This window comes from Telmatherina bonti (genome assembly GCF_933228915.1).
Source record: "Telmatherina bonti genome assembly, chromosome: 13".
Lineage (NCBI taxonomy): Eukaryota > Metazoa > Chordata > Actinopteri > Atheriniformes > Telmatherinidae > Telmatherina > Telmatherina bonti.
This window is the reverse complement of record NC_136611.1, coordinates 32,836,492-32,863,196: the sequence shown is the minus strand read 5'-3', so window position 1 is coordinate 32,863,196 and position 26,705 is coordinate 32,836,492. Positions and strand designations below refer to the sequence as shown.

Sequence of the window (26,705 nt, the reverse complement as noted above, 5' to 3'; positions counted from 1 at the left end):
AATAAATGCATTGGTGGCTGTAATGTTGCTCGGAATAACACACCAGACTTGAAGTTGAACAACAGCTTTAATAACCATCAGTCTTTCAGCAGTAACACGTAACACATCACCAACATACGTAGCAACTCGTACTTCCTCAGACTCTTGTTGCACACCCACACAATAATACATCACCACCATTGGTGAGGTAACAGTACAAGTCACTGGACACAACAGAGGCGCAACCATGAGACGGGCAAACAGCCATCATATGAGGACATCACTGATGACTGCAAATAAAAAAGCTAGAAAGCAGACAATTTGAGGATGATACACTGTAACTCTGAATAATGTGTGTTATTATTAGGTGTTTTAAGTGTAAGACAAGGTAATTTAGCGTTACTTTAAGTGTCAGTCTGTTGGATTTTCTTATTTAAACATTTATGTTTTATAAATACTTAATATTTATTCATATTTATTGATATATAGATTATTCTTTTCCTTGTATTATAGTGTTTTTAACAGTTTAACTTGCTGAGTGGCTCAACTTAAAGATCTTTACTTTAACCTGCAGCATGTTATGCTTTAGAAGTGTAATAGATGACAGACTAGAGGCCCCCAAACCGCATCTTGCCCAGGGCCCCCACGAAGCTAGAAACGCCCCTGCAGTTACATCAAAGTAAAAAGTTGCACGCGCTGCCTCAATGTTAATTAGGTCAGACATATCTGGGCCCGTTTTCTTCCTCTTCCTCGTTTTTCTTCCTCTTCCTCCCTTTGTTTTCTCAGACAAGGCAAGACGGTTGTCATCATTACAGATTATTGGAGCTCCATATATTTCGCTGAGTTATCATTTACGAGGGAATGGAACTCAGATAGGATTTTTTACGGCAATTCAGCACCCCTTCCAGCAGTTGGCGCCCTTGGCAACCGCCTAGGTCGCCTATGCCCAGAGCCGGCCCTGACGACCACCACACCTGCTCATGGTTATGGGGCATGCAGGACCCCGCGCCGGGGTGGACCCTGACCGAGCGACGGCTGCCAGGAGCCCCTCCAGGCGGATTATTCCGGGATAGGAAGCCGTTAATGCGACAAAGAAGCGGCGAGAGGAGCTGCAGAGGAGGCGGTGTCTGCTAAGATTCAGTCAGTCACTGGTTAACAGGACGAGAAGGACGTGAAGAAACTGGGAAATCAACAGTTTTCTGGTTTAACTGGACCTGCTTTTACGCTGGGAGGAAAAATGGATGGATGGTCCGGTCAGCCCAACCCAGTCTGGGCAGGGTGGGCTCATCCGGAGTGAAGTGAGTCGAGTCGGTTTCGTTGGCTTGTCCTCCTCCGGGCGGCGATGTCCGCTTTCTGCCTGGACCTGCAGACCGTTTCAGCACCGCTGGAGCTGGACAGCGACTGCATGGAGCCGCGGGCCAGCCCCGCCGCCCAGGAGCCCGGCGGCTTCCAGGGTCCCCCGCCGCGACAAGCCGGCTCCGGAGGCCTCGGCATGGCCTTGGAGGAGGAACTGACCATGATCACCGGGGAGCAGGGAGAAGAGGAGGATCTGTCGGACCTCGAGGCGCCTGCAGCGGGGCACAACGCAGACTTACTGTTGCTTTTCCGACAAAAGGAGAAAGACTTGGTTCTAGCTGCTAAACTCGGCAAAGCTTTGCTGGAAAGAAACCAAGACTTGACCAAGCAATATGAGAAAATGCACAAAGATCTCAACGAGAAATTAGAGGTAAAAGTTTTGATCATTTTCAATATTTATTTCTGGGTTTTTGGTTTTTTTTTTGTTTGGTTTTTGTTTTTTGTTTTTTTTTTTTTGTTTTTTTTTTTTTATCTCTGGGGATCCAAATCATACAGGCTTACAAGCCAAACAAGTTGTAGCTGAAAAAAGTTGCGCAGAGTAATCTAAACATGTTGTCCACCCCAGTAACCCTGTTTCTGTTCTGACAGGACAAACATCCAAGTCAAAAACAGTCTGTGAATTATTCCTCACATTATGCTTACTGTCAGGCTTTTGTTCAGGTTGTTTTTAAACGCTTGTACATAAGCCAGAACATGGCTTTACAATGACAGAAGAGACTAATCCGCTGGGTGTCCAGACCCTGATGTATCTGTTGGGCATCTGTTCAATCCTTTGATCCATATTCATCCTTACGTTGGAGCTAAAAGCCGTAAGCTGATGCAAGCTCCTCTTGTCATCACTGATGTTCCTTGATGTGCCATCCTGATAGGTCTCGGCATTATTTTGTGTTCTTGTTTTGATGCTCTTTGATCCTTCTTTTTGAGCTGGCCTTTATCCAAAGAGGAAAACAGAGGCCACTCGGATGTCAGCTGGTTTAGCCTTTGACTTAGCCACAACAACAACAACAACCACAACCCCCATCCCACCGGTGGTGCATCTGTCCTCAGTTTCATGCAGTGCAGAGAATTAAATAGGAGCTTGTTAGTTTTTACAGTCACAACATAAATAAAGGAACCGATACATCCAAGTATAGCTGTCATAAAAGCAGATTTGGTTATTTTTTCTGGCAGCTCACATTTCCATTATAATAAAATATCAGGTTATGAACGCCCCTCACACACACACACACACACACTCACTCACACACACATTGATGTGTTTTAATGATCCTCTACACCTATATATCCTTTATATCAGTAAATATATGTTCTTTTCTCTTAAGAAAAAGACCAAACTTCAATCACAATGAGAACGTTGTGCAACTCTGCTGTCTTCTCTTTGCCTCGCTTGATGCAGATTTTAACTTTTGTCTCCCTTCGTCCACATCCAGCACTTGGAGCAAGAGAAACACGAACTGCGACGGCGTCTTGAAAGTCGGGAAGGGGAGTGGGAAGGCCGCGTGGCTGAGCTGGAGACGGACGTCCAGCAGTTGCAGGAGGAGCTGGAGCGCCATCAAGTCCAGCTGAGAGAGGCGGACAGGGACAAGACCACGGCCATCAGGGAGCTCTCTGAACAGAACCACAGACTGCTGGAGCAACTCAACAGGGTGAGCAGCAGCGTCCGTGTGTGTGTTTGTGGGTATAAATGTGCTTAAGATGTAGTGCTTTAAGCCAACCTGCACAGAGGATTTAATTAGTCTGGGCTTTGAGTCATGTGTCACATGGTCCTAATCCTGCTCTAAACGCCCCTCCACCCCGCCATACCTCACCGACGGTCCGTATGCATGCATGCACTTTGTCCTGCCTTCAGGGCCACTCACTCTAATTCAACTTCTCCTGGCTGGCTTAACATAAGGTGCTCAGTCAAGTGAGGATCCATCACCCCTCAGGGTGCCCCCCCATCCCTCTCTCTCAGCATGTCTGTCTCATTTCACCTGAATTATACCAGCTCATCAATATAAAAGTGAAGTTTCTTCTCTTAAATCATTTACAATGAGTGAACTGCACACTTATGCAACAGCACTCTGCATATTGACAGGTCATTATGGTGCAGTTATTAAAACCAACTGAGGAGAATCTGCCCTGGAGGGGGGGTTTAGAAGACATGCGGCAGTGCTCGGGGTTCAGGGTGAAAGTTGAAGCTGTAGGATATCCTGACTGGAAATGGCTGACAGGACGAGCAGAAACTGGCTGCAGGGGGAGAGTGAAGGCACCGACGGTGGCAACGTTCGGAGCTACAACTGACTAATCCTTCCTCAGGATCTCACTGCAGCTTGTATAACTCATGGTTATGACTTTTTGTGCCTTAGTTTCAGGTTTCCTGTTTTTATTTAGTCGTTTTTCCTCTTTGGTTCTCTTGTTTGTTGTTTAGCTTTATTGATTGAGTTCACCTGGTCTTGTTTCAGTTCATTCAGTACACCTGTTTCTTGTTTGGTTCCCCAGTGTATTTATACCCCTCAGTTTCAGTTCTTGGTTGCTGGATCATTTTGTTAGTTTGTTTAAGTCCCCTGAGTTCCTCCGTTTGATTGAATCAGTCGTAAATCTGCATCCCTGTTTCCCTCATCTCTGCATTTGGGTCCACATCCCAACTGCCACCCTGACAGTATGCGTGTTCCTCCACATCAGGGACATTTATTTCAGACCAAATATTAAAACAGAATTACTCACATTTTAAAACTAACTTTCACCGCCGCGCCTTCTTGGCAAGCTCAGCTTGTCCTTCCTCTCCAACCTCACATCATCCCCACATGAACACACACCTGCCCACAATCATCACCATCTCCTGAGAGCCAGCTCACTCCTCCCAGTGGTCACCAGTCGGTTGTTAAACTCCAGTTCCTGCTTCTTCCTTTTGTCATTGGACTTCTCAACATTCTGCAGCTTCTTCTTCTTTCTCTGCAAAACCACGACTTTTACTTGCTTGCTTTTATTATTGCTTGCTGTCTTTTTAGCTGCACGGTGGCGTAGCGGTCAGCACGGTGGCCTCAGCAGGAAGGTCACTGGTCTGAACCTCAGCTGGGGGGAGTTTTTTTGGGGTTTTTTTTGTTTTTTTTGTTGCATCTTTATCCTTCCCTCTTTAGGTGAAGTGTAGAGATACTTCTTTTTTTTTCAACACCCACCCATCCTTCCTCATGTCGTCTTTTTCACATTTTAAAGCAGCGCCGGTTAAAAAACTGGCTGCAGGGCCTAAATAACAGTTTCGTTCTGTACACTTGTCAAATGTAAATGTCTGTATGTCTAACCTTGGATGAGCTGACTTGAATTTCCCCTAAAATAAATAAAGTATCTTTGATTTGATTTGATTTGATAGCAGGAAGGTCTCTGGTTTGAGCCTCGGCTGGGGGATGTTTGAATGGTGGTTGTTCTGTGCATGTTCTCTGCGTGTATGTGTGGGTCTCTCCAGGTACTCCGGCTTCCTCCCACCATCCAAACACATGCATGTTGGGTTAACTGGTTGATCACCAATCCTGTCTCAGACTCAGACAAGCTCCGCACCCGTCTGATAAATACACACTGGTATGAATCAGGTGTGTTGTAGCAGGGACACTTGGAAAACCTGCAGGACACCGGCTCCCTGTTTGCCTCTCTGTGTGGTCCTGTGATGGACTGGAGACCTGCCCAGGTGTACCTGCCTCTCTCCCAGTGACTGCTGGGAAAGACTCCAGCTTCCCCGTGACAATGGGGTTCAGAAAATGGACGGAGCTTTCTTTTCTGCAGTTTTTTTTAATCAAAACCTCATCGCTGTAGAGTCGTTTCTAAGCTCCTGCAGTGATGTTATCAGGATGAGCAGCGTCTTCAGGAGCTGTCCAGCTTGTCTGAGGCACACACACCTGTATAAATCAGTGCATAGACCGACCAAAACACAGACTGCTGCCATGTAAACAGAAACACCTGACCGGACTGTACAGGCGCTTTAACCCCGTCAGCAGTGCTGGCTGTGCTGACGCTCATGTTGTGTCCTGCTCCTGGGACGTGATATGATCCGTCGCCTGGCACCTGCTGCTCACAGAGGAGGAGAAGGCGCTTTGAGGTGGATTTTTAACCCTTACTTTACCTTCTGCAGCTCTTCTTTCTGTCGTCATCAGACTGGATAAGGGCTGTGATTGTCATCGAACGGCGATCCAAGCCTGCACTGGTTTCCTTTAGCTGTGGACGGCTGGAAAAGCAGACACTTTGCATAATTAAACTACATCTAATTCAACAGAAAGCTGCCTGAAGGAATCTATACTGACGTCCCCTGAGAGCATTCAGTTTTAGAGAGGGGGGGGGGCAGCGCTCTTTCTGGTCTTTGTAACTCAGTGAAGCTCCTGAGACCTAATTGAAGGCATCGATCTGCATCTGATGATCTGCGTTGGGCAGATGAGGGGAAACCTGCTGGCCTCAGTGCTCATGCTTTCCATCATTTTCTTTTCTTCTGTCTTCCTCCTCCTCCTCATCCTCCCTGTCTGAGCTCATTACTCAGCAACTGGCTGTGACTAGGTAATATTTGCTGTTTACAACACTCAATGTGAGGCTAACCTAAGGAAACCCCGCAGCAGAGAAGCCACCAGAGGCTTCCTGCTGCCTGCCCTTCCTGCCTCTCATCACTCATTAAGTGGAACAATCTTATTATTATCAAAAGGAACATACAGTATGTGGTAGGGGTGGGAAAATCGGAAAATCGAATCAAATCAAATCAGTTTTTGTTTAAAAAAAAAATCTAATTTTTTTTTTCAAACAAATAAAAATAATCCATTATAAATTTGTTGTCATTTTTATTGTTTTTATTGATCTTTTACTTGTCATCTTGGGCGTTAAAGCAGCAGAAAGATGATCTGGCTACTGTGTTGTTTTTTTCTAAGTTTTATGCATTTATTTTGTTTTTAATCTACAAAAATAAGCAATATCAAAGAATTGTGAGAATCGCAATTTAAATCAAATCTGCGCCCAAAAAAATCTGAATCGAATCAACAAAAGCATATCGTCACAGCCCTAGTATGTGGTCTCATGCTAACTGTCTCCATAACTATAGAGGTAATTCACTCGGTCTTATGTGGTGCCAAAGTGAACACAAGTTTATTGTTGTTAAGGCTTGCCTACCTGAAGTCCTGAAAGGACGCAGACGTACTACAGACTGACGGCGTCGCCTCATCATCAGTGTTTTGTTTACATTTTTATACAAACCACAGAAAAGAAGAAAATACGGTAAAAGTCTGAAGTCACTGAGTTTTTATTAAAACACAAAACAGGAAGTTATTTATAAAAGAAATACCATGAAAACTGGAGGTGTTTAGAAACCGAGAGGCTGGTTGGGATCTACAGGGATGAAAAGCTCTGGGATGTTGTGTTTGCTGCTTGGCAACCAGTGAGCTGATGGTTTCACACACAATGCCAGCAGCAGCAGCAGTGTTTGGTGTGTTACACTACCAGGTAAGAGTTGGGACGTTTTCCTATTAGATTTACTGGAAAAGTGTCCAAACTTTTGACTGCTACTGCATCCTAACAAACTCCTGAAGATCAACTCTCCTGTGTGTGTCGCGCCTGTCGCCTGCTGGCTGCCGGGACACACTCCAGCTTCCCTGATTGGACCAACATAGAAAATGCCTGACATAGATCTTCCCATATGTCTGCTCTTATTTCAGTGTGTGTGTGTGTGTGTGTGTGTGTGTGTGTGTGTGTGTGTGTGTGTGTGTGTGTGTTTACATGCCAGATTGAATTTTCTGATTCTGACTGATGAGTCTGTGCATTATAAAGTGCACATTGTAATTGATCCAGCAGCTGCGTTGGTGCTGGTCTGTGTGTCAGGACAGCCGGTCTCCTCAGGCCTAATCTGATCAGCGTGAACCTGCAGGAAGGGGACCTTTCTGTAATGACATTACCACACACACTCTGGGAGCGCTGGACATGCACTGACTCCAGCAGCAAACGTCTCCGCGTTTCACACTCAGTTTGACTGAACATAATCACTTAAATGCTGACTGCAGCTTCCACTGAGTCATTAGTAATGCTTATTGGAGATGTAATACAAGAGTAATTCCTCTTTTTACTGTATTTTATGCAACAATTAGTCAAGAAAGGTGTAAAATTAAAACAATATAAATGACTAAAGGATAAATTTGGCCTCATTAGAAAGTGTGTCGACTTCAGACTGACATAAGACTCAGTGTCCTTCCTTTTCCAGCCTACTAACACCTCTGAACTCATTCCCTGGGCATGTGTCCAGCCTTCATCATGCAGTCTGCCTCCCGTCAGGGCAAGGCGCTGCTCCCGGTACGTACCGCCACTTTGCTGCATTTGTTATGCAACTGCTTGAACGTCAGGCGGCCCATCCTCCCTGAGTCTAGACCAGGCAGGAAAATACCAGAAGCATTGAGACCACAAGTTTCAGCTCTATCAGTCCCACTTCTGTCTGGTTGCTATGACAACTAGAGTGACATGCAAATCGAAACTCCATGTGTTGTTACCATGGGAATATGCTCAAGAAAATAGAACGAGGATGCAGCAGCTTGATTCAAGGTTGAGCCCCCTCAGACCCTTAACGTGTCTGAGTCAGGTTTGGCTCGGAGCGAATCTGGGAGTGAAAAGTTTTTTTTTTAAAAAAACGACACATTTCTACTCCGAACTCTGGATTCTGTCGCAGTGGTCAGACTTCGCCACCATCATTTGTCCTCTGCTGCTTATAATCTGGGATGTGAGGAATTTATGTTGGGATTAAGTGACTGCCGGTCAACTCTGTGGCTTTCCAATCTGTCCGCTTACTGGGTCAGTGTGTCAGGTGCCGTGTCACTGCTCTGACCTGATCTGCTTCTGCACTCTGCTGACCGCACATCTGTTTCCAGCTCAGAGAAAACAGAGGGTTTGTAGCACTGAAATGCACATATGGCTGCAGAAAAGCTCCATAACATGAGCTCAGAGACAAAAAGGCTGGAAAAGAAAGAGACATTTAGTGTGAAATTGTGATTTTCAGATCTGCTCCTCTCCTGCAGAACCAGTTTCTGCTTAATAGGTTTTTTTTTTCTTCGTAACATTTTACTTCAATGTACGTTAGCTTGAAAAATATGCTGGATTTGGTTGGAAGTTAGTCCCACTTTAGGGTTAGCTTTTAACCCTTCTCATGCATTAAGAGACATATTATGTGTAAAATCAGTCATCAGTGCAGAAGCTGGGGATTCGGCTGTGTGTTTACCGACCACCACCAGTTTCACATGGGCAAAGTCAGACAGTCCTTACAGTCATCATGTTCCCATTGGATTTAATGGCAAAGTGTGTCCCAACTTTTGACTGGTAGTGTCCTGTCGGTGTCCTAACAGACTGGGTTATGTGTGCATTGTGAGGAACTGAGGAAATGAGAGTTTAGCACAAGAAGAAGACACGAAAGAAACATTAAGTGCGGCGCAAGCAAGCCTGCAGGAGAGCTGGAGAACCAACAGCCAGCCTGAACACACCGACCAGTTGCTGACCAGTTAGCCATCTCAGGCATGAACTATTAAAAATCAATGCCACATTATTTTCACATGCAGTATTTTACTTCTGACATGTACAGATACACTTTCTTTTACTTTTTTTTTTTTTAGTTTATTTATTTTATCTGTTCAATAGAATAGTTATAAAACAATATTTTGTCATATTTATAGAATAGAAAACATTATAAAAATTTACTGGTTTCATGTTTTTGTCCTGTTTATCACTAAAGTTAAGTTGGTAATTACATCTACGTGAATATATTAAATTTTATACTATATGAAATTAAACAAAAATTACATTATTACGTCTATATACACTACCAGTCAAAAGTTTGGACACACATTTGCATTTGCAATCCAGTGTAAAAGTGTGTCCAAACATTTGACTGGTACTGTAGTTTATTCTTCAGTGAGTGGCAGCATGTTGGGTGGCTTTACTAATGTACTCTCAAGAGGCAAAACTGCAAATATACCATTCTCACTTAATAGTATGCTAGAAAACAGCCTTTTAAAATTGATTTCCATTGTAGTTGAGACAATGCATCAAGGTGTTAACTGTGCAGAAACTAAAACTTGACAAAACTTAAATCTAAAACTGTGAAAAGCGACAGAGAAATAAGATAAATCCATTCTGATTCTTCCTGGAAGCTTGACCAGTTTAGTTTCTCTGGCTTGAAAGTGAAAACATTTACAGCTAAATGACATTATATTAAATATATAAGTGGAAACAGAGCGTTAGTAAGCATAGCTGCAGTAAACAGGACTGGTACAGTCCTCTCCTGAAGGGCAGGTCCAGATAAGCAGATTCATAGAATACCAGTTCACTGTAACCAGGGTCATTTCTAGGCAAATAGACGGTTGCAAAAAATTCAAATTTTATCATTTTAAGGAACACATGTCGGTATTTAAAATGCATGAAATGTTGGTGTAGGGCTTACAGGAAGTTGGCTTACTAGGTTCATTAAATGCATGTAATGTGTGTCATTTAAAAAAAAAAAAAGTCATGCAGTTACATGCAATCTCAATAATATTTTATTCACCACAGAATACAGAAAACATATAAAATCCTGAAAGGGACTTATTTTTCCACAGAACACAAACTGAACATCTCAAAAAAAGTTGGATCAGGGTTAAAAAAAAAAAAAAAAAAAAAAAGAAGTAAATGTGGCAATAAAATGATGCAGGTGGAGCCTCAGCTGCTATTAATGAGCCAAAAGGCCAAGTAGCATGACTTTATAAGAAAAGGAGCACTTCAGAGAGGCAGAGTCTCCAGCGGCCCTGAAGAAGACCAAAAGTTCAGCAATCAGTCAAACTTAACTGCATGTTTGTGGAGCAACATGAGAATAAACCTGAATGCAAAACTTCATGCTACGTTAGCATTTACAGATAATATCACCAAAGATTCTTGTGTGCATGAGGAGAATTAGTACTAATAACATCAGAATAGTTTAGTTTTGTTGCTTGAACTGTGGCTGTAGCATACCATGAGGATTTACCGTGTTACTGAGGAACTACTCCAACCTGTTGCTCCGAGCAGTAAAACACGTCAAAGGCTATTGGTGGTGTGAGAGATTACATTTTCCACTGTGGTAGATGTGACATAACCACATTATCAGGATTACTCTTCAACTAAAACTGTCATGTGGTGATCGAGTGATTAAAAGAGGACAATAAGAAGACGTAGTTGCTGTCCCTGCATGCACTTCACTCGACCTCACTTCTCGCCATAAAGACAGACAGGTGTTTCTGTTAGCACCAGTCCTTGTAGTGGACTGGTGACCAGTCCTGGGTGTGCTCCACCAGTGACAGCTGGATGGCTTAAAGCAGCCAAAACTAATAGCACGAAGCTTGCTTTGATAATTGTTTAATAATATCGGCTTATATAAAACGTATGACGTATGAATGCGAGTCCTTTGGAGATGAAAAGATTTAACAAAACATCCCAAAATCTCCAGGTTTTTTTCTCCACCTCATGGAGAAGTGCTTCCATGTTGCAGCGGCTGCAGTTTCAGGATGCTGGAGCTGAAAACAGACATCTCTTTTGCTTCCTCGCGACTCCCTGCAGAACACGCTCACAGCCTGGAAGCAGGTCTGGAGTGAACTAAACTAGGCTAATGTATTCACATAGCCAGCTGTTGAATGCTGTCAGATCTCTGGGCTGAAGGACTGCAGCAGGATGTGCTGCCATCTAGAGGGTGTAATTCCTTCTGGTACAGGCAGGCATGAAGGCTCTAACTCAGCTTCCAGACAGTAAATATAACTCTTGGGAAGATTATAATAATTTAAAGCATTTGGTTTATTCTTGTACATGTGTTTGGCTTATTTACCGCGTTTCACTTTTTAGGACAGCTGTGTAAAATGAGAGCTTTTCAGGATGCTGTTGCCATGGCAGTGATGAAAAGGTGAAGAGCAGCTTCCTGCGCGGCGTTATGGTGATGACGCTGCGCCAGGCTCTGTGTGGCCTGATCCCACCCGGCCAATGAGCTTCAGTCTGCTGCTGGACTGAACAGAAACTGAACACAACGTTTCTGCTGAAGATTTTCAACCTGATCTGAGATATTTGGGGAACTGATGCTTTATCAGAACAGGCTATTAATGCACCATTAAGAGGAACAGACTGGTTTGGGCTTATATCTGTAATAAATGCATATCCACATGTACTTATTATTTGCTTCTGACTCCGGTTGGCACTGCTGGAAGGGCCCCTGTGCAGTTTTCCTGAATACACTGATATTGAAACCCAGTTTTCTTTCCCGTCTTTCTGTTCATGTTCAGGCTGCAGAGGTGGAGAGGCAGCTGTCCACTCAGGTCCATTCTTTACGGGACGACTTCAGGGAGAAGAGCATGTCTACAAGCCAGCACATGACACGACTAGAGACCCTACAGGCGGAGGTCAGACACCACCCCATCGCTTCACGTTAAACACAGCTGAATGAATTGTTCTAATCACTGCACAAATATAAAACCTTGCAGGTATGTTTTCATTTCAAAACAAACGATGCCTGCTTGAAGCTGGTTGTTTATAAAAGAGACGGAGGAAGCAGCGAAACTGAGTGAGACTCTCCAGTCCTTCTTGTTAATGTGAAGGCAGATTCATTCAGAGCTGAATTTAGCATTCTGGACTTTGTTGTGTTTTTTTTTTTTACTTCGGCTTGTTTAACTTGTGAGAGAAAACTTTCAGCTGACCTCAGTCAGGACAGGTCAAACTGATGTAAAGAGGAAAAGAGAGAAGAGAAATGTTCGGTGAATAGATAGGACAGATCCTGGAGTATACGGCTGGGTGGGGGCTGAGGAAATCAGGAGGCACCAGGAGGAGGTGAAGATGGGAAGGGGGGGGGGGGGGGTTTGCAGTGTTGGGGAAGAACGACAGAATAAAAGTAAGTTTTTAAAGGAAGGGTAAGACCAGAGGTGTCAAATTCTGGTCCCTCCAGGACCAGTATCCAGCAGGTTTTGGTTGTTTCCCTCCTCCAACACCGCTGATTCAAACCAAATGGATCCAGCAGCTTCTTGTCGACTTGGTAATGAATGTTGGTCAGGTGTGTTGGAGCAGGGAGACAACAGAAACCTCGAGGGCTGGAGTCTGACACCTGAGGGTAAGACGGTGTGGTCAACAAAGACGTGACGTCTGAGTTCAGAGCGAGGAAAGTTTTCTGTCGGGGACAGAAGTGATGAGGAAGCAGAGGAAAATCCAGGGAAGAGGAGCAAAGATGATGGGACAGAGCTTCCATATTGAATTCTTGCTCCTCTCTGGCTGGGCTTTGCTACAGAACATGTGTGTATTTACGTCACACACTCATTTTCACGGGTCACACACTGATGATGCGTTTAGAAATCATTTTTCCACTTCTGCAGATCACCACCACAGTTTTTGTTCAGTCACTGAGCTTCAGTTTAAAGTTTCAGGGAGGAGAGGAGGAAAATCCTTCTTTCCTGTGTTCCCTTTCCACCCCCGGTGCTTTCAGCAAGCCTTTACTCTGTGGGGAAAGCTGAGGGATCTCTTCTAAGCCTTGTCTTCTTTATCTTAATCTTTGTCTCTCCTCACCAAATTCTCCTCCCCTCACCTTCCTTTCGTCTCGGCCGGAGCAGCAAGGGCTAGAAGTGAGTGTTTTCTGCCACGCTGTGTGTCGGCCGAACTGCATGCTGCATGTGTGACGTCTAGAAAACAACAGTAACAAGGATCGCTGTGTTCCTGGGGTTCCTCTTCCATTTCCAGCTGTTTCTCTCTGACTTATTAAATCAATTCATGAACCATCACAACAAAAATTTAGTCTTTAAATTTAAAAAACTTCCAGCTAAAATCACCAAAATGTACATAAATGTCGATAAAGGCTCCAGTTTGACACCTCGCTTTCTTATTCCAGTCCCTGTTTCCTGTTGTTAAACGCATGACAAACATATTCTGATAGCAGAGCATGACGTGTGTTGTGATGTCAGTTCGCTCACGTATGCATGTTAAAGAGGAGCACGATGAGACAGCAGCTCAGATGTTCCCGTTCAAAGCAGACTGCAGAGCCTGCGCTGTAATTTGGATAAAAGGCTACTGCTCTATATTTAGCTGAGATGCTGCAATGTCTGGGTGCTCCCACTTTTCCCCTGCTTTGCTTTCGTACGCCATGCGCTGATGACTAATGGCTTTTTGGTTTTATTTGTGGGAAAGCACAGAAGCCACTCGATCTTCATGCTCCTGTGGTGCTGGAAACAAGCTGACCAGATGTAGGGCAGGGATGTTTGTTTAATGGGAAAGCTGCACATGCAGACCCAAGGAAACCAGTTGCGTCGTCGCCTTCAGTGGAAGGCCGCTGGTGCTGGCTGATACCAAGCTGTGTGTACGTGCTGAAGAATTACATTCCTGAAGACGAGGGTGGCAACAGATGCCTACACCCGTGCTAGGCAACAAACATTCTTTCGACCAGTGGGAGTGCTTTTTTAATCTTGTGCAAGAGCCCAGCTTGCTTCAGAGTCAGGAAAACAACCAAATTTAGCTTTCATCGGGTCTGCGCTGCCCTCGCTGGAGACTTCACGCCTGATTCCCGCAGCGCGGCATCTAACCAGTGATGTGTGGCTTGTTAGATTAAGATGCTGTCAGAGAGAAAGATGGAGCTGGAGCACCGGGTGCACGCTGTGCTCGAGGAGAACGATCTGCTGCAGAACACAGTGGACGACCTCCGGGAGAGGACGTTGGTGTTGGAGAAGCAGTGTCACGAGAAGGACCTTCAGGTACGGACACACCTCTGGGCAGTGCTGTGTTTTTTTTTTTTAACAATTCATCCCTTAGTTTTTAACCAATGAGCGACTCCTCTCTTGTATCCAGTTGCGACAGAGCCAGCTGGAGCTCCAGGAGGTCCAGGTGTCCCACAGACAGCTGACCGCTAGACTGGCTGAGCTGACGGAGGAGCACAGTCTGCAGACTCTCACCCCCCACCCATCCAGCCTGCTGTGTGAGATAGAGCAGAGCATGGAGCAGGAGGAGCAGGAGCACGAGAGGGAACAGGTACTTCTAAGAGGTCCAGCCTTGCTGACGGACTGATCATTAATAACACAAGCTCCTTTCCAGCTCCGTCTCCAGCTTTGGGAGGCCTACTGTGAAGTTCGCTCGCTTTGCTCTCATCTCCGTGGAAACGACGTCACAGACTCAGCACTGTCCACCGACTCCTCCATGGACGAGTCGTCGGAGACGTCCTCAGTCAGGGATGTGCCTACCGGGAGCCTCCACACCAGCCTGCTGGAGCTGCGGAGGCTCACACAGAACCTGCTGGACGGCAACGAGTCCACGGTAAAGGTCGTCGCTCCGGCAGCTGGACGAAAACAGGCTGTTAATCACATAAATTCAGTTTTATGAATGAATTATATCACTATGGGGAGTAAAAGAGACATCTGTTGGTTTGCAGCGTTACCCACTGCAAAAACTGAAATCTAAGTAAGATTAAAAATCTTAAAACTGAGAACATATTGCTTATTTTTTTTATAGGTAGGATAATTCTTAGTTTTTATGCCAGAGAATTCCTCTCGTTTCAAGAGTATTTGTTTTGGGGAGTCTTGACAAGCCAAATTTTCTTGTTCTGTTGGCAGATCATTTATCTTATTTTAAGCAACATTTACCTAATTTTTTTTCATGTTTTTTAAGGCTGAGTTTTTGCAGTGCGGCTGTTTGGTTTTCAGTGCAGAGATCATTAAAGTATATGTTGAAAAAGTTTTCAATATACAAAAAGTTTATTTATGTGCTTCTTTTACTGACTGCTGCTGACTGCATCTTTATACTCCGTGGGATTCATAGAAATCAGACATTTGTCTCTGTAAGCATTAATTACTGGTCATGATGACATTATAAAGCGATCAAACCAACCTTAATCCTTCAATGTTTGCATGTTGATTCATGTAATTTATTGATAATAGATAAATAAACATACATTTAACACTTAAAGTACATTCAAGTGTTGCTTTATGAACGTTTTATTTTTAGCATGTCTGCATATTTCAGGGAAAAAACTGCAACATTTATTAAAATATGGACAGTACACATTAACAAACACCAACATGGCTAATTTCTATTTGTTGTCTATAAGGTCTGACTTTTAACTCTTTGCTTCCCTTCAGCATGTGCGGTGAAATTAATGTGTGTTTTGTGATGAAAGGGCTCGCGGCGCAGCGATGAGGAGGCCCTGGAGGAGCAGGTGAGGAAGCTGGGAGAAGAACTGCGGGAGGTCAGAGAACTGTATGAAGCTGAGCAGGAGAAAACACGTAGCAACGAAGAGGAGCTGCTGCAGCTGCACAACCAGGCACGCTCGCTGTCTTCTCTATCTGTGCATGTTAAGACGTAAGGGAGCGGTAACATGTGTGGAAAAGCAGAAGTGGCCCAGCTGCCTGCCATTTTAACAAATCAGCCTCACTGATTCCAGATCACATCCTTTTCTTCATGTCTGTGTGAGGAAACACTAAGATGACCCGCTACATCAGAGTTGCTGTTTTTTTTAAGCATATTTTTTTGCTAATGTGGGACATTGCTTCAACCTCCACCTTCATTACTCACCCACATTCTTTAAATGCCATCTTACATGATGTATATATGAACAAGGCCTGCAAACACACGCCTCACTGCATCTCCAGTTTAACTGGGTCAACTAATTATCTCCCACATGAGCGGCGCTCTGTAGAACTATGCCATCCGAGCCTGCGAGCGCTCTGGAAGCGTGCACATCTCAGATCTGTTTCATCCTTACGTCTGACTTGCAGATGGCGCTGCTCTCGGTGGAGATATGCTCTCTCCGGGAGGAGAACGAGCGGATGAGGACGATGGCTGAAGTTCGAGAACCCAGCGAGCAGCTCCAGAGTGCCATCAGAGACAGAGACGACGCCATAGCCAAGTAAGTTGCAATGACAAGCCCCTCACCGGTGCGGTCGCTGTACGTCTGGTTAAAGTAAGGGGTCACAGGCAATCCAGAACAGGATTGGTTTGAAGTAATAGTTTCACGTCATTGAGACCTAAATCTTATTTTTTAAACAATATCAATACTGTGGGTTTTGTCTGGTCCCATCAAGAAACTTCATGACCCCACTAAAAAAAGATGCAAACAGAAAAGTTGTATTATCAAACAATTAAACCTTAAATGCAGCTTGAAGAGCTTCATCTTGGATCATCATTAACCCTACACTCACTGGCTACTTCAGCAGGTCTATCTAGCCAGTATCTGGACCCCCTTTTGCCTCCAGAACTGCTGGAACTGAACAGAACTGCAAGGTGTTGGAAACATTCCTCAGAGATTTTGATCCATGTTGACATGAAGCATCACACAGTTGCTGCACATCCATGATGGGAATCTCCCGTTCCACCACATCCCAAAGCTGCTCTGCTGGACTGAGATCTGGTGACTGTGGAGGAAGTTGGAGTTCCATCCAGACAACTGCTGCTCACTGAATATTTCCTCTGTAAACCCTAGAGATGGTTGTGTGTGAAAATCCCAGTAGATCAGCAGAAATACTGTGACAGCCGGTCTGTTTGGTCCAAGTGGAGGAGTTTAAATATCTCGGGGTCTTGTTCTTGAGTGAGGGAAGGATGGAGCGCGAGATGGACAGACGGATCGGTGCAGCGTCTGCAGTAATGCGGACTCTGCGCCGGTCTGTCGTGGTGAAGAAGGAGCTGAGCCAGTAAGTTAAGCTCTCGATTTACCAGTCGATCTACGTTCCTACCCTCACCTATGGTCATGAGCTGTGGGTCGCGACCGAAAGAACAAGATCTCGCATACAGGCGGCTGAAATGGGTTTCCTCCGCAGGATGGCCGGGCTCTCCCTTAGAGATAGGGTGAGGAGCTCGGTCATCCGGGAGGAGATCAGAGTAGAGCCGCTGCTCCTCCACATCAAGAGGAACCAGTTGAGGTGGCTCGGACATCTGGTCAGGATGCCTCCTGGACCTCCCTGGTGACAGAGGCATCCAGGAGGCAGAACTGTCAAATAAGGCTGGGGAGAAGGATGTCTGGGGTTTCCTGCTTAAGCTGCTGTCCCCGCGACCCCAGATAAGTGACGGAAAATGGATGGATGGATGATGGACAGACAGATGGACGAACAGATGCACAGATGGACGGATGGATGGACGGATGGATGGACAGATGGATGGATGGATGGATGGATGATGGATGGAAGGATGGATGGATCGATGGACAGATGGATGGATGGATGGATGGATGGATGGACAGAGACAGACGGACGAACAGATGCACGGATGATGGACAGACAGATGGACGGATGGATGGATGGATGAATCGATGGATGGAAGGATGGATGGACGGATGGATGGATGGATGGATGGATGGACGGATGGATGGATGGATGGACGAACAGACAAACAGACAGACGAACGTCTGCATGGATGATGGACAGACGGATGGATGGATGGATGGATGTCACGTTCAAAGTCAAGCAAATGTCTCTTTCTTCTCCTGCTGATACTTTCTTTGATCTTCGTCATCGTCTTCATCATGTCTGCATGAATAAATGCAGATGCTGCCACGTGATTGGCTAATTGCATATTTATGTTTACAAATTACTGAATAGATCTACCTAATAAAGTGGCTGGTAAGTGTATATTTAGTGTAGACATAGTTCTTCCTGAAAATGATGGAAATTTGACTAAAAGTGTGTATTTTTGCCAGCTGTGTGAATGACTCATTGTGAACATTTGTCTCCAAATCTTGACGAAAACTTTTATTGATAAGGCGGATTGTGGTTAAGAGATCACAGCTGACACTGGGATTTCTCCTGGCAGGAAAAACATGTTTACAGCCAATCAGATTTAAAAGGAATAACAAAGAAAGGTCACATTAGTTCAATACTGTAATATTGTAAATATATATTTCCAAGTACAAGCCTAGTCGACATCAGTCGCTTTCATCAATACAGAAACATTTTTATGGAGAACTTTTCCAACATTAAAGCTGTATGCAGGAACTCACACCAGCTGTAAGATCTACTTTTTAAAACCCTAATTAATCTTAAAACCTCAAACTTGCCTCCATCTTTAAAATTCCACATTTTCATATGTAAAAGAGGGAAAATATCATTTATAGGTTTGATCATAAAAAGTGCAGAAATACCAGCAAGCGTCACAAAAATGACACATTGTCTCATCCTATGTACATCTACACATGTGACTGACATGACACGCCGTCCCTGAGGCTTATTGGTCGGGAATGTTTGACAAAAACCAACAGAAAACCTGAAGAAAGGATCAGTGAGCATAAAAGCACCATGATTGCAATTTACTGTGATAATGTTAAACGTTACAGTTTTATGACGTTTGTCACTATATGTTACCACCAGCGTAACACACCGCATGCTCCCACCACACACTCCCACCCAGTGGTGTAGTGGTTTCTCAAAAAGCGGGTATACTCCCATTTTTTTTGCCCTTGCTTTAGAATAAAAAAAAAAAAGAAGCCCAGAAAAACGCAGTTTCATAAAAAGTGACAAGTAAGGCACTCTGTTTGGTTTACCCCAACAATCCATCAGTATATTTGCTCATTGTCACATAATTTCTGCTCTTTAGTACTGGCACAGACTAGTTCCCAAACAGGGGGGCAGGCCCCCCAGGGGGGCCCCAGAGTTATCACAGGGGGGGCACGGCAAGACTAAACAAAGCTTGGTAGTTTGGCACTGGACAAATTTGTAAAAGAAAGTAAAAGAAAGTAAATCATAGGAAATCATAGGAAATGATGATAAATCAACAAGAGAGACTTCAAGTAATAAAAAACTATGAAGGACCTGCTTGACCACTGATAGTAATAATCAATGGTGGTTAATAATGGGAATGCAGTATTTTGCATGTTCCAAAATATTATCATCTAATGAAGTATGAAGCCACACAAGTTACAAAACCACATGGGGACTTTTGATCCTGAACACAAAGAAAAGCCTGCAGCACCGGTGTCAAACTCCAACCCTCGAGGGCCGGTATCCTGCAGGTTTCCATTATCTCCATGCTCCAACACACCTGATCGGAATTCATAAAAAGGTTGACAAGAAGCTGCTTGATCTATTTGATTTGAATCAAATAGATACAGGTGGAGGGAAACAACAAAAACCTGCTGGATACCGGCCCTGGAGGGACTGGAGTTTGACTCCCCTGGTCTACAGGTTACTTTAAAAAATAAACTATCCAACTATCATATATAGCAAAGTTGTTTTCCTAAAGCAGCTTCGTCTCATAGAAAACTCCACTCACCTGAAGTAGTTTGCAGAGATTCCTGGTTTAAAATGTTTCACACTAAAGCAGAAGAATGGATAATAGTACTGACACGGTTATACAATTCAGCCACTGAAGCTAAAGACGCATTACTTAATGTGTTTCTTTGGTTCATGAGACGGGAGGGGGGGCTCCACATTATTGTCATGCAGATGCAGAAAAAGTTTGGAAACCACAGGGCTAGTGAGAGACAGGCTCATAGACATATATACATATATCTTCCTTATGTCTATGTTCAGGCTAAAGCTAATGCAGCTGATGGTTAACTGCACCAGTGTAGCATAGCTAACCTTAGCTTAGCTGCAGGGTGGAGTAGCTGCATGAGTAAGGACATTTGTAATCATAAAAGCAGCATCACAGGTGGTTCAGAAGTGGGTTTACTCTATGCTGACTGAAAAAGAAGTGGCTATGCTCCAAATACCCACGAATACCCTAGACTACACCGCGTGTTCCCACCGCACGTTCCCACCGCACGTTCCTACCGCACGTTCCCACCGCACGTTCCTACCGCACGTTCCCACCGCACGTTCCCACCGCACGTTCCCACCACACTAACAGACTTAAACAGCAAGAAATATAAATATGAGGCAAAGATGATTATTCGTTATTGAGGAGAATCATTCTTATGTTGTTTTAGCTAGTAACCCTGAACCTTCCCGTCTCATTTGGTTCTCAACCAAAAAACTATTTTCTGTTAACTTTGAAGATTTTATTTGCATGTATCAAATGTAAAACGAACATTTATTTATCCTGAAACAGAACTAAATTCTGAGTTTTAGATTCTAGGATTGTCTGTTTCTGTTAAATGTGCAGGTAAATACAGTTTCAGCGATTTAAATGATAAGATTTTGTGTTTTTCTATATTCAAGTCATCATTGCAATGTTATTATTTAACAGTTTGCAGCCCTCTTAGGCCCTCATTCATGTGTGTGTGTGTGTGTGTGTGTGTGTGTGTGTGTGTGTGTGTGTGTGTGTGTGTGTGTGTGTGTGTGTGTGTGTGTGTGTGTGCCCTACAGGAAGAAAGCTGTGGAAATGGAGCTGGCCAAATGTAAAATAGACATAATGTCTCTGAACAGCCAGCTGCTAGACGCCATCCAGCAGAAGCTCAACTTGTCGCAGCAGCTGGAGGCTTGGCAGGTGGGTCAACATGTAGAAAACCGTCTGTAGGATTTTAGGACAGTTTCTGTGTGTGATGCTTTGATGAATGTTGTTCAGGAAGTTTTCAAAGCAGCTAATAAGGAAACAACAGTAACTGGAATAAAAGTTCTCTGTTGTTTTTCCCTCCCCTGTAACCTGCGTCTGGTCGGTCCTTTTTAACCCGAAGCAGCAAACAGAATCAGTGCATTCTCACTAAACAAGTCATGTAACTACTGCAGACTCAGTACCGGGTGTCTGTGATGAAGAACCTGTGTGTGCTGCTTCCTCCCTCCCTCACCTGTAACAAGCAGCTCTCTCCTCTCTCTTCTCCGTGCCCACAGTTTGCCTCCTCAGGGCTCTTTACTGTTTGGCTCTTGTGGTTTCTGATCTAGTGGCCTTTCTCAGCTTCAGTACCAACCTTTCTCCCCTGTGGTACCTCCCCCCCCCTTCCTGCCTTAGAGGTGAGCCCTGAGGTGCCCTCTGCACGAACCATGCCATGCCATGCCGAGTCATTCCACACCATCCCAGCTTTCTCTCTCTGTTTCCAAACCATGAACCAGAACAAAAGAGCATCCAGTCCCCCTTCCCTCTCCTTCCACCTGTCTTTTTCTCCTCTCCACATTCACATGTATTATTTTTATTAGACGTCTGGTCCCCTGGTCAGCTTACCTGTTATTATTAATCACGTACGGATGAAGTTATCATGCTTAGCAGGTTATTTCCAACTTGATACTGCAGCTTGTCGGAGCCCTCTGGTGGCTTCATGCTTCAACAGCTACTAACAGTAATGATGGATAACGTGTGAGGAGCGTTCTTCTCAGCTAATCACAGCTAAACACAAATGTCAAAACTTTTTGTAAAGTTTAACTGAAAAAGTGTCAAACATAAATAATCACAGAATAAAATTTAAGGATTTATAAACCGTATGACCCTGCAAGTGCAAAGATAGGTCAGATAATCTGAGGGACTATAGTGTTTTTAATTTCTAATTTAGCTTGATTTAAATGAGTTTCACCTTGAGAAGGATGATGAACGATCATTAGTATCTCAGCGGAAGACTGTCATTATTACTGAGTACTTCCTAAGCTGGATAAAATGACTCTTTAACAGAGGTGTGTGAAGTAGAAGTAGATGTAGATGTAGAAGTAGAAAATAGAAGCCCTGTCTCAGCAGCTCTTTCCAACTAGTCACTAAATCAGTTGAATGTAATCAGCTCAGCTCCACTGCAGGTAGATGAGCCTGTTAGTGGAAACACCTGTTCTAAATCCATCAGCAGATCCAAAAACATGGAAGGACTTCTACTTTATTTTTACTTCTACTTTATACACATCAGCTCTGTAATCAGTATGCAACAGTTAAGTTGATCAGTGGGTCCAAACTCTCCTGATATTCTTCAATGTGACTGCCTGGTGTCTGTATGAGCGTCCGCTCTGGTTGCTGTCGGTCACTCTGCCGTCTCTGCTTCAGGATGATATGCACCGAGTGATTGACCAGCAGCTGATGGACAAGCACCAGGACGAGTGGCGCTCGGCTAACACCTCCCTGTCAGCGTCATCACGGAGTCAGTCCTCCAGACGAGCTCATCGCATCTCCGATCGGGACAAGAGACTTTTCTCTTTTTTCAAAAAGAACTGAGCCCAGTTGGACTGACCTCAAGCTCAGTAGGCAAGTGTAGAGAGACAAGGTGAGGAAGACGGAGGGAGTGACATATTAGTAAAAACACAGCCAAGTCAAACAGCAGCACATGCAAAGGTTTGGGAGATGAGGGTCAATTTGCACTTTATATGTCCCCGTTGCTCTTCTTACTGATGGCTGCTGATAAAGAATGAAGTGAAGGAGCAGGACTTCCCCACAGTCTTTGGCTTCAGCCCCTCACATAGAGCACTTTTGGTCTTAGAGAACGCAACAGAGTCACTAAGTTTACCTCCGTAGAGGAAGGTTTCCTTGTAGTGCCTACAACCATCTCTGCAAACCCACTGCCAACTCCGTAGAGATGGAATACAGTGCACGGTTAACGTGTACATCCCAGTTATCAGGCCAACGAGTCTGGGGAAAGACAGACATGTACGGGACATTGCAGGAGGGTAGAAGAAGAGAGCTTTGCATCAGAGTGTGATGATACATGACAATAGAAGGATGGTAACTGTCCTCTGAGTACAGAACATCGAGCTGCAGTCAGCTCATCGTCTCTCAGGTTTATTCATTTGCTCAGGCGAACATGAGGCAACAGCGATGCAACATGTCTGACTAATGAAAGTTCATTTAACTTATAATGGAAGCGGGAAAAGGGAATAAATAAACTCCCGGATTTAGCATGTGCTCAGTGATAACATTTGGGAACATCCAACATTTTAAAGATGAAATTATCGTCATTGTTAATCTCATAAAAATCCTCAGAAAATGATGATAAAATTCTCCTGAGGCCTTGTTAGCATCTTAGCCTTTTAGCTAGTTGTTCTGGTTGCAGTTTTACTCTAAACATTGACTTTTAAATAAGTTTTTTGGAAGAATTAAGACTGACTGTTTTGGCTCCATGCTAACTGGCTAATTTAGCATCAAGCTAGCAAAATTAACAAGCACAGCTTTCAAAATGTGAATTTCTGGATTAAAAGCAACAAAGACTGTTGAAATCTAATCTAATTTCTTTCTTGTATTTAAATGGCCATACATATAATAGTCCCAAATCCAGGTTTGCAACACCTTTTCTCCATTGTTGAAGTTTAGCTAGCTAGCCCTGACGACACTATCGGGGTTAATCTACTCACGTTAAATAAAATGAACTTAAATAAGAATTTGAATGAAGCAGCAATTTTTGCCTTCATGTTCACCTCTGACACATGAATGAACCTTTGGGCGGATGAACATATTGACACTGACTGTGCAGGTGGTTTTATTTTTCTACCATTCATGTTATATTCATAATTATTTGAAGGAAAAAGCACTGTCCAACGTTGTCCCCATGATGTCAGCCATCTTCCTAGTTGACCAAATTTTCAAAATGTTTACATCAAAGTGAGCAGGAGGTAGAGCGCTCATCAACTTCAGAGTAACCAGTGGAATTTCATAGCTATAAGTCAGTGTCCAGCCGTTCCACTCAGCTTCCTCTGCAGCGGACGACGTCTGCTGCGATGCTTCGCATTCGCCCCAAGAGAAGGTCTACCTCCATTCTCGTTGCTTCACTAATTCATGGGCACTTTGATTTCTTAGCTGACGGGCTTCCATTTTAGGTGACATATCTGTGACTCAGTTTGTCTTGGAGTGCGAGTGACTCAGTGATGTAAATGTTTGTCCGTCAAATGCAGCTGTGTAAACCTATGCAGATGTCTTCATGCCATCTCAGCTGGTTGTTGGAAGGATCAACCCAAAGAATGATTTTTATAAAAAACATAAAAAGAGACAAATATGTTTGGATGAAATTGATATATTTCTAAGAAAAATATACATAACTTTTGAATGATAATCTTTTTGTAGAGAGAAATATCCCTGTTCAGTATTATTTGTTTTCTTGTGCGTGAGGAGGAATTCCACTGGTGGGATGGACATTATCACTGTATGTTTGTTTTTTTATTTTTCCTGGTCTGGTGTGGCGTTCAGTGGAGCTGGCACAAGATATCCAGAAATGCTGTATAAAAGCCAACCAAATTATTCACAAATGAGGCCCAGTTTTATTTGTGATTGTCGCTTATCAGTTCCTCTGCATGGTAAATCCCTTCAGTCCTGATAAAAGACACCATTTTTTCTGATAAGTCGCCCTTTTTTCAATCGGTGTATTAAAAAATCTGAAAGTATCAAAGTAACTCCACAAACTCCTGAATGCATCTGGAAGTTTTTTATTTATTTACTTTGAATATTTTATTAAAATATGGGAGTTGGATTTTGTGAGGGATTTAGGAGCGTGACTCGGATGCTGCAGTGACATTTATCTTGTCTCTTCTTTTATCTCTTCCATCTTCTCCAAGCATTTTTAGCCTCAAACAGAACTGAATGAAACATCAAGACAATCTAAACTGGAGAAACATGAACAAAATCCTTATAACAATGGTTTCAAACTGGTGGTCTGGACCCTCATGGGGGTCAGGAGATCATTTCACAGAGTTGCCAGATAATTGTAAAAAATATGTAGCATACATTTATTTAATTAAAAAAAAGTTATTTCTAGCAGGGCTGTCAAACTAAACTGCTGATGCAGCGATACATCTGTGACATCATCGTTTTAATTTTTCAACACTTTAACAACAAAATTAGTTCACACAAATAAAATAAAAAAAACCAAACACTTTATACGCCTTATTTATGAAGAAACTGGCAGTCTTCCGACCTCACATATCGAGCGGCGTTTCTCAGTCCCAGTCCTCAAGTACCACCGCCCAGCCTGTCATAGATGTGTTCCTGCTCCAACGCACCTGATTCAGATTAATGAAGTTTAATCAAGTTATTTGCACGTCTGTTAACGAGTCTTTTATTTAATTCAGGTGTGTTAAAGTCAGGTTGCTTCTAAAACGTGCAGGACAGTGGCACTGGGAAACGCTGATTTAAAGGATGGCTGCAAAATGATCCATTTGATATATCACACAATTAATCCGTCGCTACCTTGGTGTGAGGGTCACACACACCAGCGTAAGCTATCTTTGGGGCTTTGGCTCGAAACGTTTGAGCCACTGCCTCACAAGTTGCACTTCTGTACCAAGTTAAGATTGTTTCTGTTTCAGTCATTTCTCTTTTTCAGGTCAGAGATGAAACTGTCGAGTTTAAAAGTTAAACTTCTCCCTGAACTGGATAAATGTGTGTATGACTACATGGAGATGCAGGGAGGCTTCTTTTTCATGACCTTGAACCATTGAAAATGAAAGGAATACATAAACAAACTCAAGAAGCCAGATCTGAAAGCGTGCACGCTCAGCAGTGATTTATGTGAAAAAATTAATTTGGTGATAAATTTAAATTTAAATTAAAATACAGCCTCTTTTTGAAGGTGCAATATTAGAAAGTTGTTTCTCTGGCAGGACGAGATGGGAAACTCCAGCGGAGTACAGTCAGAAACATGCTTTTATTCCTCCAGCAGCAGCTTTAGATTCGGGAGCAGCCACTCCTGCCAGAACCAGACCCACTTCTCTTTTTGTTTGACCTCTGTTAGAAACACAACTCTGTCATATTCGTTTGTGTTATTATTGTGTTATTATCATATGTTTTTTTTCTTGTTTGTTTGACTTTTGCTTTGACACTGTAGACTGAACTGAATCATTTTCCAACTGAACACATGTGCCAGGTATGTGTGTGGTAGACTAAACATCCCCATGCTGCACACACACACACACACACACACACACACACACACACACACGCGTCACAGGTTGTGGTTCCTGCTGCTCATCCCTCCTCACTCCGTGCGAGTGCTTCCTTTCACCACTAACGGCACTATTTCAGTTGCAAAATGCTTCAAACTGTTCAAAAAATTTATCATGCAACTTTCTTAGCATCTTTTTTTGTACAAATAAACACTTTATGATCCTCTTGTCTCCTCTGACTCGGGCTGGGGGGGGAGATGCTTCCTCTCGCAGCCTGCTCAACAAAGTCTCTGATGAAAAACAGCAGCTTGAGGGATGACCGTAGACTGTATATGGAGATATACAGTCTGCGGTCTATACAGACTGCTTTTAGGATATGAAAAGGATATTGATCTGAACAGATTTTTGCTTCTAAATGATTATTACAAATATATTAATGCAAAATGAATCCTATATATTCATAACGTGGAACTTGTTCAGAGAAGAAACTGTCCTAAATATTTGGATATTTATTTCTGCCAGTTGATGAATCCTCTTTACTTATAATCCACTAGATTCTGGAAATTTAGCTTGTTTTGTTTCATAAAACATGAGCCTGATACAGTCCTGCAGGAACAGTTTGCAGTGAGATTAGTCTGGTTAAACAGAAGTTAGGGAGGCTTAATGATAAATAAGAAATGAGTATTTTTCACATCAGATGCAGGTTGCAGTCAGGACAGAGCAGGTGCCGTCTGC

The 26,705-nt window shown here is 43.5% G+C and overlaps 1 protein-coding gene across 1 annotated transcript; it reads left to right on the top strand.

Moving 5' to 3' along the window:
• Positions 1 to 1,321: 1,321 nt before the first annotated feature.
• bicdl1 (BICD family like cargo adaptor 1) lies at positions 1,322 to 22,326 on the top strand (the record flags this gene model as incomplete). The annotated part of the gene is made up of 11 exons (XM_079251163.1): positions 1,322 to 1,705; positions 2,766 to 2,981; positions 11,592 to 11,708; positions 12,903 to 12,914; positions 13,887 to 14,033; positions 14,128 to 14,307; positions 14,371 to 14,589; positions 15,449 to 15,592; positions 16,047 to 16,177; positions 20,565 to 20,685; positions 22,153 to 22,326. The coding sequence occupies 11 exons, from the start codon at positions 1,322 to 1,324 to the stop codon at positions 22,318 to 22,320; spliced, it is 1,839 nt and encodes a 612-aa protein (XP_079107289.1). The 3' UTR covers positions 22,321 to 22,326.
• Between the last annotated feature and the right edge of the window lie 4,379 nt (positions 22,327 to 26,705).